At 37.7% G+C, this 14745-nt stretch overlaps 1 protein-coding gene across 1 annotated transcript in view; it reads right to left on the bottom strand.

Annotated features, from left to right (window-relative positions):
- Positions 1 to 14745, bottom strand: part of LOC127649716 (astrotactin-1-like) — a 560423-nt gene that overhangs the window by 57717 nt on the left and 487961 nt on the right. The window contains exons 20-22 of the mRNA XM_052134948.1: positions 2417 to 2685; positions 1942 to 2075; positions 1669 to 1820 (exon numbers count right to left, since the gene is read on the bottom strand). Coding sequence (XP_051990908.1) covers positions 1669 to 1820; positions 1942 to 2075; positions 2417 to 2685 — 555 coding nt within the window. The remainder of the gene's footprint in view (positions 1 to 1668; positions 1821 to 1941; positions 2076 to 2416; positions 2686 to 14745) is intronic.

The following is a 14745-nucleotide window of genomic DNA, read 5'->3' as shown; positions in this document are numbered from 1 at the left end:
CCCCCCTGAGTGTGGCGAGGAAAAACCTGCCCGAAGGCTTCCTCGTGGCTTTTCACCTCCTGGAATCTGGAGATAACCGTATTCATGGCGTCTCCGAAGAGACCGGAATGCGAAAACCAGGGCATCGAGTGGGAAAACTCTGTCCTTATAAAGAGAGCAGGAGACACCAAAACAACAAAGAAAGCACACACAGACCACAGTACCATGTACTTCACAAAAAATATACGTCCTTGGACGTAACACCTTGATGCCCGAAAGGTTTTGCCATAAATGCCTCTCCGTGCTGACTAAATTGGACATAGACCGACCAATGGCATGGGCTGTCTGCTTGGTCACACAGAGAGATAAATCTGTGGCCCGACGAAGATCAGAAAAGGCTTCTTCGTCGAGCATTGCACCCGCACTCAGGTCTTTCAGTAGGTCAGCCTGGTACGCCTGTAACACGGCCATGGTGTGCAGCGCAGCACCAGCCTGACCTGTCGCTTGATAAGCCCTCCCCAATAGCATGGAGGTAGTCCTGCATGGATTAGTGGGGAGAGCGGGTTTCTTGAGTGATGATGCCGAACGCGGTGAGAGATAGCCCGCAAGCGTCTCTTCGACCGGCGGCATCATTGAATACCCCCGTGTCTCAGCATCCACAATAGTCGAGTATAAAGACGTCGTGGGTATGTGAACACAGAAGTATATGGGTTCCTCCATGAGTGAGAAAGCTCGTCATGGAGGTCATCAAAGAAATGAAGGGACTAATATAGCGTTCCCTTTTTTTTTTTTATTATAATTTTGTTTTGGCCACCAGACAGAAATCTGTCTTATAGTTTGGAGCGTTTGGGGGGGAGGGGTCCTCTTGTTCGCATGGCCAGTCTAGCTGTAGTCTGGCAACAGCCCGAGTAACCACCTCGAGTAATTTCTCAGCCGCTTTATTATTATGCGTGAACTGTACATAGGTTCAGCGCCCCCCTCGTGAAACGAAGAGGTGCCGAGGCGTGCTTCAGATTACGAGAAGGATCAGCTGGATCTGGGGAGAGAGCGAGCGATAGGGACGTCTCTCGCTCCTCAGCCAGATATATGCGAGAGCCCCACGATGAAAGAGTGGGCGCTGAGTCCCGGAAGTAAGCGAGGCGAGCGCGAAGCATTTCGCCTGAAAGTAGGTCGCAAAGCGTACATTCGCCCTGCCCCAACGCGAGAGCAGCATGCTCTTCCCCCAAACAAACAAAACAAAACTGGTGCATGTCCCTGACAGTCATAGAACGTTGACAGGGAAACAGGCATCGTTTGCTTTGCTTCTCCAACATTTTTCCACCTTTTTCTTTTATATTATATATATGTCCGAAAGGAGAAAAGGTTCACTGGGCACTGCCTAACAAATTCTAAATCCTAGCAGAGGAAAGAAAGTTTCTGACAGGCTTGTGAGACACACAGCACAGTTTGCTCTGAAGAAAACGGATCTGACGACACTCTGGTGACGCGTCTATTTATAGACTGGCCACAGGTGCATCTAATGATCTCACCAGCCGAGGCTATAAATTCCGGTCAGTGTTCATTGATGTGTTACACACATATTCACAGCTGGTCACAATGCAGGATTCTTCCCAAGAGCGCTTAGCAAAGCGCAGCATCATAGTGAAGCTTTTTGCAAAGGGAACTGATATTTCTGAGTATTTACTTTACCTGTCTCAATTTTGGAGTGATCAGTCCGCTCTGTCACCTTCTCCTGACTGATGAGGTAATCAACAATTCTCACTCCGATTGGTGGCTCTGCATGATTCCATTCTATGATGACCAATGAACTGCTAGGCTCATATGAATGGGACAGCTTGAGCCTGACAAGGATATCAAATATTTTTTTTATTTATGTTGGATCAAGATCTGAACTTTGACCTTGAAACCTAATTTTAATCACAGATATTGAGGATATTCAAATAGTAAATTCCAAGAACTCACATAGGCTGAGGCAGAGGAGCACAGGTAGGGAGTCCGTCTGTGCCAAAAGCACTAGAGTCGCATCGACACCAGTCATCAATGACATCACCTTTAGCAGAGCACCACAACACACTCATCATTGCATCCTGAAGAGCCTACATGACAGTGACAAAGATGCAGAACAGGTGAAAAGTTTAAATTAGATGTTGGATACCTCCCTATTATAGGTGAATTGTGAAATTTCTCATGAACAGAATAGCAAAATAAGGGGGAAAGTGAATAGGAGAAATTGTAATGCACAATATGTTGGCAGTAGGAATGAAAGTCCAAACTTTCAGCTAAAAGAACCAAACAACTAGAGTGTTCAATTCATGTGAGAAACATTTTTAAAATACTGAGTTCTCTTTTTAACTGAAAATAGCTAACATTAGATAAAACATCAAGCCTAACAGTCCTTTGATTTCACATTTGGTATAAAATGATGCGTCACAGATACCTGGTAGGTCTCATTGCTGTTGACCAGTTCATAGATTGGCATGGCTTTAGTAATGTTGAGCAGCACAGGTTCTGCAGGACGTGCAGGCCCAGGGCTCATGTGGCAGAGGTGGCAGGACAGCGGGCACTGACCCTGGCTACTGCAGTCCATGCGCACCCCCGCCGCCATGCGCTTGGCACCCGAGTCCAGCAGGCTGGCAATGTATGCTGGAAAAGTGAGAGTGCGCGGCTCTTTGTCCCGCTCCTCAGACTCGTCCGATGGAGAGTTTCCTGAAGCAGAAAATTCAAATTTTTATTTGAATATGCCTGAGAGTATTACATGGTCCAAACACTTTTAGACCAATTCATTTTCATTACTTCTCCATGATCTTTGCAGTCATTAGGTTTTTTAAAATATTTTTTTTTCAGAAAGATTTGCTAATGAATTATTGAGACCAATTTGTGATGCAGTTTCACATTGAATTTGCTCATAAATCAAACATCAATATGGCTCAAAATTAAGTTTTGCTCAACAAAACAGCTATCTCTAGTAAAAAAATACTTCAGAGCAGAGCATAACTAGAAAATATACACTCACTGAGCAGTTTGTTAGGAACACTTGTACACCTACATATTCATGTGATTATCTAATAAACCAATCGTGTGGCTGCAGTGCAATGCATCCAATCACGCAGTTACAGGTCAGGAGCTTCTGTTAATGTTCACATCAATCATCAGGGTGGGTAAAAAATTTGTTCTCAGTGATTTTGACCATGGCATGATTGTTGGTGCTAGACGGACTGGTTTGAGTATTTCTGTAAGTGCTGATCTCCTCGGATTTTCATGCACAACAGTCTCTAGAGTTGAATCAGAATGGTGCCAAAAAAAACAAAAAAACAAAAAACAAACATACAGTGAGTGGCAGTTCTGTGGAAGAAAATGCCTTGTTGATGAGAGAGGTCAACAGAGAATGGCCAGGGCTGTGTTTCTTAAAAGCATCGCAAGCTTAAGAAGATCATAGGGACATTTGGCGCAATGGTTTCTACAATCTACTTAGGCTTATAGTGCTTTAAGGAACTGACAGAAAGGCTATGGTAACTTAGATAACCACTCTGTACAATTACAGTGAGCAGAATAGCACTTCAGAATGCACAACATGTTGAATCTTCAGGCGGATGTGCTACAAAAGCAGAAGACCACTTTGGGCAATTTATTGAGGCAATAATGTTCCTAATAAAGTGCTCAGTAAGTGTTTATTAACAAGCAAAATTTTCATAACTTTTAAGGTTTAATTATATAACTCACTGACCAGGTTTTCCAGGTTTTGTGGGAACCTTGGTATTAAAATCAGTGCTAAATGACTTAAAACAATTGTCATTGCATTACTGCTCATACCTGTCCCACCTATTGTTGAGTTCATTTGCAATCATTTAAATTGCCTGAACACCTTTGAACTAACAAACTTACTTAAAATGCAGAAAAAAGGATTTATAGTCATATGCAAAATGTAATTGTTACAGGTTTTTCTGAGATTCTGATAGGTTACAATATGAAAACATATTCTATATCTGCCTTCAAGCAAATAATAATTAGGTATTCATAACAATAATAAAGTTCTCATCATGGGTCTAGTAGACTTGTATGCAGGTGTCAGAGGTTAGCTATTATTGTGAATACTTCAATTTCCAAACACCCAAATATTTTGCTATGCTAGAGTCACATGTTACAATATTACTATAAGCATGTCTACAACCAGATAATTTAGACAGGGTAGCTTGTGTATTATCTGCAGTTTTTCATTGGCATTTGTTGGAATGCAGGTCTCACCATTTGCAAAATGGGTGCAAAAAAATCTTGCTATTGCTTCCTGTTAAAAGCCAAGCTTAGCACTTCTAGGACATGCAACTACCTGCAGCTCCTGAATGCAGCTGTTTCCCGCTATGTTTGTTGTTTGGCACTGTCCCGTGCCTCCAAAATATGATTCATCTCAAAACACTTGTACATCATGATTTGAGCATGAAATTAAACTGTTTATTCATCCTCTAAAGCTTTGCTTCCATTTTAAATCCATCCCAAAAGTATATGAACTCATAATTGTTTACTCTGCAGAGCCCTGCACATACCAAAGCAATCTGCAAGCTCAACAGCCAATTAGGGAATACCATTTTGCTGCAGCACACTAATAGAAGACACAGTTGAACCACACACAGATTTCATGAGCCAACTGTGTGAGAGGAAATCACAATATCACATCATTCCTCCAGCCTTTTGCAGTATCAGAAAGGATACGCTCAACCCACCATGTTATGTGAGGGACATTTGTGGAAATTTAAATATAGGCCCCCTGTAGTACACAGCATAATAAAAGCAACAAAAGCCCTGACAGCAAACATGCCAATCAGTCCACCCAAATAGACATTTGCTTTCATCTCAGCAAGTTTCCTGTCTCAAAATACTTCTCTGATTTGTCTTTTATAATTAATCTTTTATTTAATTTTTTAATTCATTGAGAGTGGTGGGTCCTTTGTTATTCAATATCCTAGTGGGTTTTGGCTTGACTGTTGTGTTGTGTTATACAGCCATGGTTCTCAACTAGTTAGAAGTGACCCAAAATTGCGTTGCTTGTCTGTTCTAATAGTATCGCGAGCAGCAGAAAATAAACACAGGAGGAGAAAATGGTTTTGTTGTTGATCTCAAAGGCCATAAATTCAATCAAACTCTATGGTATTTTGGCGCAAATTCACAAACATGGATGTTTGGATGGATGGCACCTTTCTGAATAAATTCTAGAGACTATTTATTGTGAAAATCACATGAGATCAGCAGTAAAAGAAATACTCAAACCAGCCAGTCTGGCTCCAAGATCATGCCACGGTCAAAATCAATAAGATCAAATAATTTTTCACATACTAATGGCTGATGTGAACATTAACTGAGGCTCCTGAACGATATCTGCATGATATTATGCATTGCACTGCTGCCACACGCAGGTACAGGTGTTCCTAATAAAGTGCTCAGTGATTGTACATTTCAGTGATTTACCAAGGTAATTTTTTTTAAATAAATAATTTTGGTTTTGTGTTGAATCCATGTATCATTCGTTCATTTCATATTCAATTAGGAATTATAAATCGGATTATAAAACAAATTATAACAAATTATATATATATTATATTATATAAGGTATGGTTTTAAATTAAATTACGAAAATAACCATACACCCAATACAAGACTATTGAAGCATATGGCTACATTGTAAAAACATAGGCTTACGTTTAACTTCAGGGTACAGTTAGTTCCCTGTCAAAAAGCTACATTTTGATGCTGCGCTGACTTAGTGCTTTGGGAACAACTTCAGGTGTGACCAGCTGTGAATATTACGAAAATCTGGAGAATCGGCTGGCATTCGCAGTTAGGGTGACCAGACGTCACTTTAAAACCCCGATTTTACAAATCATGTACCGTGTCATGGTGGACTTACAGTCCGGACACTTTTTGTCCTAATAATTAGTCTAAGGCGGCTATAGTTTGATTGCTTTAAATAAGCATTTAAAATAACATCAGTGTTTCATGCGTTTTTGAAATGAGAAATCATCAGGGTATTGAAAGAATCGGTTTATTTTCATTTTTACATATTGCTGTGTAATGAACAAAGCAAGATGCAGATCAGGGAATATACAGACTTAACGTAGGGTGCATTCAGGACAGATGAGCATGCATGCCAGTGAACAGATACAACAGTAAATAACACTTGATAAATAATTGCCTGATAATAGGCTAATAATAATAATAATAATAGCCTAATAATAATAATATTATCACATTTAATATTTTATAAAAGACAATAAGTATTTACATTGCAGTGAAGAGTACTAATTTCAAGCTCAGATCATTCAGACATCTATGTTCTTGAATGGGAATATGGGTGGCCTTTACCTACTGGGTCATACGCGGCAGTTGTGTGTGCATTTTTTATCTGACAAATGTGAAGGCAATGTGTAAATACTGATTTTAAATTCACTGGTCGAGCATTTGAAAGACGAACATTCATGCACTTTAGCATAAATCCATGATGAGCAAGTCCCTCACACCTAAGCTCCATGAGCAGGGTGAATTTAAGTTTACTATATTATGATATTTTTGGGGGATATTCGGTTTCTTGTTCCTGCGCTCTCTGCAGGTGGCAAGTTTACAAAGATTTTGCACACCTGGATGTTATGGTATATAAATATATGTGTTATATAAATATAATATGCAGACATAAAACAATGCATTCAGAACTGGCATTTGATGTGGCTGCAGAATAACGACTGAAAATGCTCCGATGCACTTCCATTGCTTTCTAATTAAGGGACCGTATGAAAATTCAACTCACTATTAAACACAGGTGGTGTCCAATCACTCATTCAGTTGACATGAAGTTAAACATAAACATTAAAATTACACTATAAATGTTGTAGTAGGTTGCCAGTTATTAGACTGAGCTATTACAAGTGAGATTTTTACAGTAAGTCCAATAATATGAATACAGTATTAGATTATTTAAATAAATAAATAATAATTTGCCAAAATGTTACTTTCACATTCCAAAGGTTATAGAAACTTCCCAGTGGATAGACTGACTAACTGTACAAATCTCACCTGTAGTAAGTCAGTCTATCTACTGGGACCTTACTACAACCTTTGGAATGTGAAAATAACATTTTGGTGAAGAATAGTTCATTCATTTTTAAAATAATCTAATACTACTCATATTATTGGACGCACTGTACACATCTCACCTGTAGTAAGTCAGTCTGCCCACAAATTACTACAACCTTTGGAATTTGAAAATAATGTTTTCATTAATTTTAGGGATTTGTTTTTTCATAATATAAGTTAATTCTGTACATTCATATACACAGCCATCTGGAAATCTACTACAACCTGTAAATTATTATTATTAGCATTATTTTTATTTTGGTTTGTTTGTTTGTTTTATTTTTTAAATAATATGTTTTATTTATTTAATTTCATGATAAAACATACAAGTCAATAGTCAAATAAATGACTGCTCTGATGCCAGTAACGTTTTAGTTGTAGAAGGAGTTTTCAGATGGTCTCTTTGCGCCCCAAATATCCAACGAATATTGAGCCTAGAACATCTCGGGTTACTTAACTGTAACTCCTATTCCCTGATAAAAGCGGAACGAGATTCTGCGCTGACTTAGCACTTTGGGAACAACTTTAGGTGTGTGTGTTTGTGTGTGTGCGTGCATGTGTGTGTATGTGTGTGGGCGGGTTTGGGTGGTTTATGAAGAAATTTTTTTAGGTTACAAACTGGTAATAACAAGGGTCTTATGCTGTACATGTGGTTTATGAGGACATTTCTAGTGTCCCCATAATTCAAATCGCTTAAAAATACATACTAAGCAAAGTTTTTCTGAAAATGTAAAAATGAAGAAGGTTTTCTGTGAGGGTTACGGGATAGAATCTTTAGTTCGTAGAGTATAAAAACCATTATGTCTATGGAGAGTCCTCATAAGGATAGCCGCACCAACATTTGTGTGTGTGTGTGTCACTCTTTTCAATTGTTTAATGAGGAAATGACTGTCCTAACGCTGAATCGCATGAAGATGAAGCCCTGTCTGCATTCAGTGAACATTTGACAGTTATGTGTAGGCATTGTGTCTGTCTGACTCCTTGATGAGAGAGATAGCTTAGCTTTATTTTGAAAAAAATAAAATAAAAATAACTGAGACAAATTCATCTGAACAATTAAACAGCAGAGAATTTTTATTCTATCTCACCGCATTGAGGAAGACTATGGTGCAGGTGGTCAAATCAGAAGAATGGAGCGTTTACGGTCCACCCATATGAGCAAATCAAATATTCAAGCCATATATTAGTGAAATCAAAATGCACAGTGTCCCGTGGCTATTTTTCCAATTATGAAAAACAAGTAATTATTTGTTTATTTATTTATTTTAATGTTGGTTTTGTAAACGAATAATGAAATAACAAGTCGTTTATTGTTTTTTCGATTTTGGATTCCTAATTGACTATGAAATGAACTAATGATACACGGATTGTGTTGGATGCCACTTGATGTATAATGTAAAATCTGGGTCTGAAGCAAAACCAGACACTGTATAGTAGGACATCAGTCAATGCAACTGACCTTTTTGGAGGTGAAGGGATCAAATTGGCACTTGAATGGGATTTCATCAACCCCTCAAACCACTCTTTGGATGTACATGTAGTGAGCTTCGCTCTTAGAAAATATGATGCTTGTTTAATATAAATATCTCTTAATTTATCTTCTGTTTATTACTTTGAAGAGAATAATTTTAGGTGTGCAAAACAAAACAAAATCAAAGCACTTGATAATGGGTTCCACAAAGTTAATGAATTAAAAGGCCTGTAAATCAGTAGAATTTGGCTGCCAATCAGAAGGCTTGAGCTCCTCAGAAAAAGACTAATGTATTAAAAGTGTTTCATCAAATTAGATGCCAGCTGTAGATTAGGGAAGCATTACCAATATTACATTTAAGTGGTGCTTTAATTAGACAGAGTGACAGAAAGACAGTGCAAGAAAATCTGGTGAAGAAGAAACAGGGAAGGTTGAAAAGAGAGGAACAGGGCGAGAGCAGCACATGCTACAGTGTGCCAATTAGCTTTGACATATTTTCTCCACAGCTCTGGATTTTTGACAGTTATAAAACCAGCATGATGCATTGTAGGCTAAATTAAAGTAGGAGAGAGAAGGAAAACATCTCATTAGAATACTTTTATTTAAGTTGGTTGATTTGCATGAAAAAGCATGGAGAATCTAGTAATCCGCAGTGTCTCTTTAAGCTCAGTGAAGAAAAAACATTTGATGTTCTCATATTTTGAAGGAATTCATTTTATGACTTCCTTCAGATTGTCAGCTGTGACAAAGGTGAGGATTCAAAAATTCTTTGGATCAGCACTTTGACATGTTTTTGTCACCATAACATATACTGTGGAAATCCCCAAAATTAAGACTGATCCCTAAAAGACTAAACACTAGATGGTGCTAGAGGTCTGTAAGAGAGGACACAAACGTACAAGGAATCAGAGGGGAGGGGGTTACCTAACAAATTGCATAATTGTGTCTGCGTGGAACCGAAAACCCAATCTACACAATTTAGTATGAAGATAACGAACACTTTTCCCCTTCTCTCCCATGTATCAAAAATCCAAACATTTTGTGACAAATCACTGGAGCTTTCAATCAATAACCAGAGCGTTTAAAGCACCACAGTCAAGCAATTTAAACATGCTGCATTGTGTTGTCTGTGCTCAGGATACCTTTGAACACTTAACCAAATCCCTGTGACAAGCTAATCTCAAAAGACAGACGATGCATGGTGATTTATACCTTACACAGTTTATCAAGTCTGAGATGATAATCATATCTCTCATATTCAAGCACCAACTTCATGCAAGCAAACAATGTTTAGTGTGCAAAGTGTACATAGAAATGTTGGGGGAAATAAAGAATATAAGAACTGGCTCCCTTTTAATACACAAGTTTAAATTTAAATAATTGGCCAAGCTCCACACAGGATGCTGAATTTTAAAAGCATTTTGCAATTCAAAAAATTCAACAGAATCACACAAAAAAGGAATTTCATTAGTCCAACACAACAAAAAAAATTATGTTTTACCTTATCTTGCAAACGTGCTTCACGTTAATTGTGGTTTATATAAATGTGTATGATGTGAAGTGAATCCGTTAGTCATTGTTTACATAGAACAGCGCTCCATGATTGCTCGTATTACTACTACATTACTAAAGCTAGGAAATAGCTTTAAACGGCTTTAAACTGACAACTTCAGCATTAAGGCTCATCACAGAGATACACAACAGACTGATTGATTACAGAACTCAAGATACTTACCACTTACCAGAGTTTCCACATTGGATACATACTGTTTAAAATGGCAGAGGAGATTGCGGTTTCAAACCACTGCTTGAACGGCTATTTTACCACTGAGAAAGCTGACCTTCAGAAAGCTGACAGCATCTCTGCTTGGGTGTGGCAACAGGTGATTACACACGCTCTGTCTCTCTGTCTCTGTCTCTCTCTCGCTCTCTCGTTCTCTCTCTCTCTCACACACAGGCGCACACACACATCCATCCATCCTTGTTTATCCAATAACTTGGCAGAAACAGCACAAACCATGCTACTATTTCTAAAGTGACATTTTTGAATTACTAACAGAGGCTTGGACGCATCATTTGTTTTGAACCAGCAATGGCAGATTCTGATTGTCCCGTAATAATGTAGTTCCATGCACAAATGCATTTTTATGACCGTACTCGTTTTTTCCTAATTCTAAAAAATGTACTTGTTCATTGAACTGTTGTATACAACCAATATCACACTTGCAACCATGCGATATGGCCCTAAATCAGCACTGCTGTGATTACCTACGGCACTCAGCCTGCGACCTTGTGCCTGTGGCCGAATCACAGCAGTGCTGATGTTGCTTGATGTTGATGACTCTTGCTTGTGTGATATTGCTGAAATATACACACACACACACACACACGCACACACACACACACACACACAATGTGGATCCAATGTGGATAATTAATTCAATTGTAATACTTCTTCTCTACATAAAATTTTTAATAACAACTCTACATCTCTCTCTGAGGTTAGCTACCTCATTTAAAATTCAGCAATTTAATTGACATTTTAATAGTGTAATACTGGTAATATTCTGTTAATTATGCTGTTGTTAGTTGGTGCAGAAGCCTTGATGTGACATCCAATCATAGGTAGAAGATTGCTGGTACCATATGTTATTCAACAATAACATGTTAATATCCCTCCACCCTGTCCCTTTAAATCTCTCTTCACACACTTCTGACCAGCTTTTCAATCTTCCGGTGTTTGATTTATTCCACCAGTTTAGGACATGGCTAGCTGCTGGTATTAACTGACATGCCCCTGTCTCTTAATACAAGCTGCCGGCGTGGTACAGGTGAGAGTGACTGGGTTTATTTACCTGTGATTGGGCCTGCCTGCAGACACACAGAGCAGTGACATCTTGTTTGTGAGGTGTGAGGGCTAAACTAATTCATCTGTTGGCACGGTGAAGCTTGTAATGCTCCCCAGGACCTCGCTCTGTGAGCTGACCTGACCTGCTAGACTGAGGGGCTTGAATCCGAAGCAATTTGCAGTAGATTCTGACCTGCCTTACACAGTACTGGCTGAGGGCTTTATATTTTTCTCACATGGTTAGCAGGATAAATGAACAATGCTGAGGCTTATTTCTAAGCCATATTGCACAATAATTGATACAATATACAATGTAGGATACTTTTAAGAACATCAGGATGGTTTAGATTTAATTGCAAGCCACAGATAGGAGAGACTGAACAGGCAAGTATATTCAACAATTTATGAAAGAGAAAGGAAAAAAAAAAGGAGATAATGACTCACATTAAACCAGGTGGTTATTGTACAAACACTAGTGGTGGGCACTAAGTAACAATATGTATTTTTGTATGGATACGTATCTGCATATCTTTATTATTGACCAATATTCTCTCTTTTTGTAATTTTCTATGGCATTATTATTATTTCCACACTCGGTAATGCACTGTATCTATATTTTGTAAAATTGTGTTGGATACTCCTATCCATCTTAAATGCATAAATGCAATGTCAAATGAAGGCTTAGACCACACCACAGCCACAGTGCCATAATCAAATATTTGCAGTATGCTGTAAGTATCCCTTGGAGTTAAAGGATGAATTTGCCAGCAGGGTTTCTGTGCCAGGTATGTGCTTTTTCCTGGGCTTTATCTGTCAGTGCACGGCGAGCAGCTGTCATGACTTTCACGACAGGATTACCCGCTAACAACACTGTTTTTCTCTTACTATAATTTCCAAATTTTAGTGGACATGCCGACCTTCTAGTGCACCTCAAAACTTTCACCAATTTTAATTGATGGATGATTGAGGCTGTGTGAAAGACTTCTGAAAAACAGAAGAAACAAGCTGAAGTTTAAATTGACAGATTCATAAATCTATAAATTTAGAGCAAATATAAAACTAGCCAGAAGTTTGAATACAACTACTCATTAATTATAATTACTATTTGCCGCATATTAGAATAATAGTAAAGTCATCCAAAACATGAAATTACATAATGTATATGGAATTATGTAGCAAACAAAACATGCTTGACATATCAAAAGCCTTATTTGTGTTATATCGTAAACTATATTATTATTTCATATTCTTCAAACTAGCCACTCTTAACCTATATTACAGCGCTGTACATTCTGGCAATTTTCTCAACAATCTTCATAGCTGTACCTGGGATGCTTTTAAACTCTGGTGCATTTTTGGGTTGTCACCTGTAATTTTTCACATTCAAATTTAAAAGCTCACTATTCACACATACAGTGGACTAATTGCAAACAACTGGTCTAATTTTTCAGACATCCTCATAAATAATAATAAAAAAAGATTATTTGTAAATAATATTGTTTGTTTTTGAAAAAAAAAGAAAACTTTACCTCAATATGGTAATATATTCCTAATTCCTAATTCTATTCAACTAGATGGCAGCAAGCACTACATTTTGTTTTTTTTTCTCTCTCTCTCTATCACATTCCATCATAGTATACAGATCTGAAATGTAAGTGGCACTCTAACACATTTTAGCCCTCAAAGATATATCTTAGGTGTCCAGAACAAAATATGCAATCCAGCAGGAAAAGCATGCTAAACAAATCATCAGAAAAAATATATAACATTTTCAGCTATTTGGGGCTTACAGCAGCAGTGATTGGCAGTGGCATTCCTGAAAATGAGAGATTTTATTATATATAGACTTCCATTGCTAAGTACTATTTGAAAGATTTGTAATAAATTTTATTTAAAAATTTCTTTCCCATTACCTCTAAGAGGCACTAATTTGCGATGCGAATGATTTGAGGCCTTATTTTGTTATTTTATGTAACATGCATAAGTGATAGTTATCTCTGAAAGGTTCAGATTCTAAGCTTTCAAATGATACCTCATATGCCTGACTTATATATAAGGGGACTTTAATGTTTTACGTGTAAACTTTTATTGCATTATAGCGCACCCCTTTGCCGGTCCACCAAATCCATTTAAAAAGAAAGAAATAATTTTAGTTTAGTAAATAAATTAAAACATGGGCACAATTTTCACAAGTATTTATGCATATGCCTTTAGATAAGAAGGTTTTTAAGATCATGATAAATATACATCTACTTATGACTAGGAATGTATAGGGAATCTATTTTATGCATTAGGTTGTAAAGTTTGAAACTATTCCTTAGAATCAGAGACAATAGCTCTGTAATTTCATTATTTAATTTCTCTGTCCAAGGCTGAACTATTTTGAGTTTTAAAACCAATATCCTAGGTGTGCTGAAATATGCATTATCCCTCTGATCCTTGTGTGGTCTGATCCAACCTATTCAATTGTGTGTGTGTGTGTGTGTGTGTGTGTGTGTGTGTGTGTGTGTGTGTGTGTGTGTGTGTGTGTGTGTGTGTGTGTGTTGTTTTACTCTGATAAGGTGCACAAATAATTTGAATGTGGAAGAAAAAAAAAATATTTCAAAGAAAGACTGTACTTTGCATTCTGGAATAGAAACAGAGAGTGGTATACATTTCTCAAAGCGACTCTATGTAATGCAGATACTAAATTCACAAGACTTGTAATTTCCAGAGTTTTTGGGTTAATATTATTATTAAATATAAATATATATTAACAAATCAAAATTTTTGTGCTTTACTTTCTCCTATCCCAATTTAATATGCAGAGTCAACTATAAATAAGGCATTTGCAGGGTAACTGTGGCTCTGTGGCACTATCAAAATATTGCTATCCTGACCAGCACGGCACAGAAACAATGGGTCAACCAATTGTGTTTGGTATTTGTGAATGGGCTACCTGTTTGTTTTACCAGTGGTAGACCTGGGAAACCTGTTTGACATTCATTTTTAAAAATTAATTTTACTGACACTAGTGACACAGCATTTACACAGGTCACCTTTAAGCATGTACTGCTAAAGCATTCGAGCATTTTTAGGGTCTACTTCTTGTTGTTTAGTTTTATTTTTGAAACCTCTCTTCCTGTTCACTAGATTTATGAATTCATAAATGTTCAAAATTTTTCCAAGTGAGGATATAATCCCCCAAATGCTTCCATAAAAGAAGAAGAAGAAGAGAAAAAAAAGTCATTCACTAGTCGCAGAGCGAAGCAAAGGCCAGCCTTATTCAAGCTTCCCTGGGCTGTGTGAGGAGACAGGCCTCCTCAGTGACCATTTGAAAGATTAATTAAGT

This window comes from Xyrauchen texanus, chromosome 9 (assembly GCF_025860055.1).
Source record: "Xyrauchen texanus isolate HMW12.3.18 chromosome 9, RBS_HiC_50CHRs, whole genome shotgun sequence".
NCBI classification, from domain to species: domain Eukaryota; kingdom Metazoa; phylum Chordata; class Actinopteri; order Cypriniformes; family Catostomidae; genus Xyrauchen; species Xyrauchen texanus.
The sequence above is the reverse complement of the archived record's forward strand: the minus strand, read 5'-3'. Positions and strand labels throughout refer to the sequence as shown.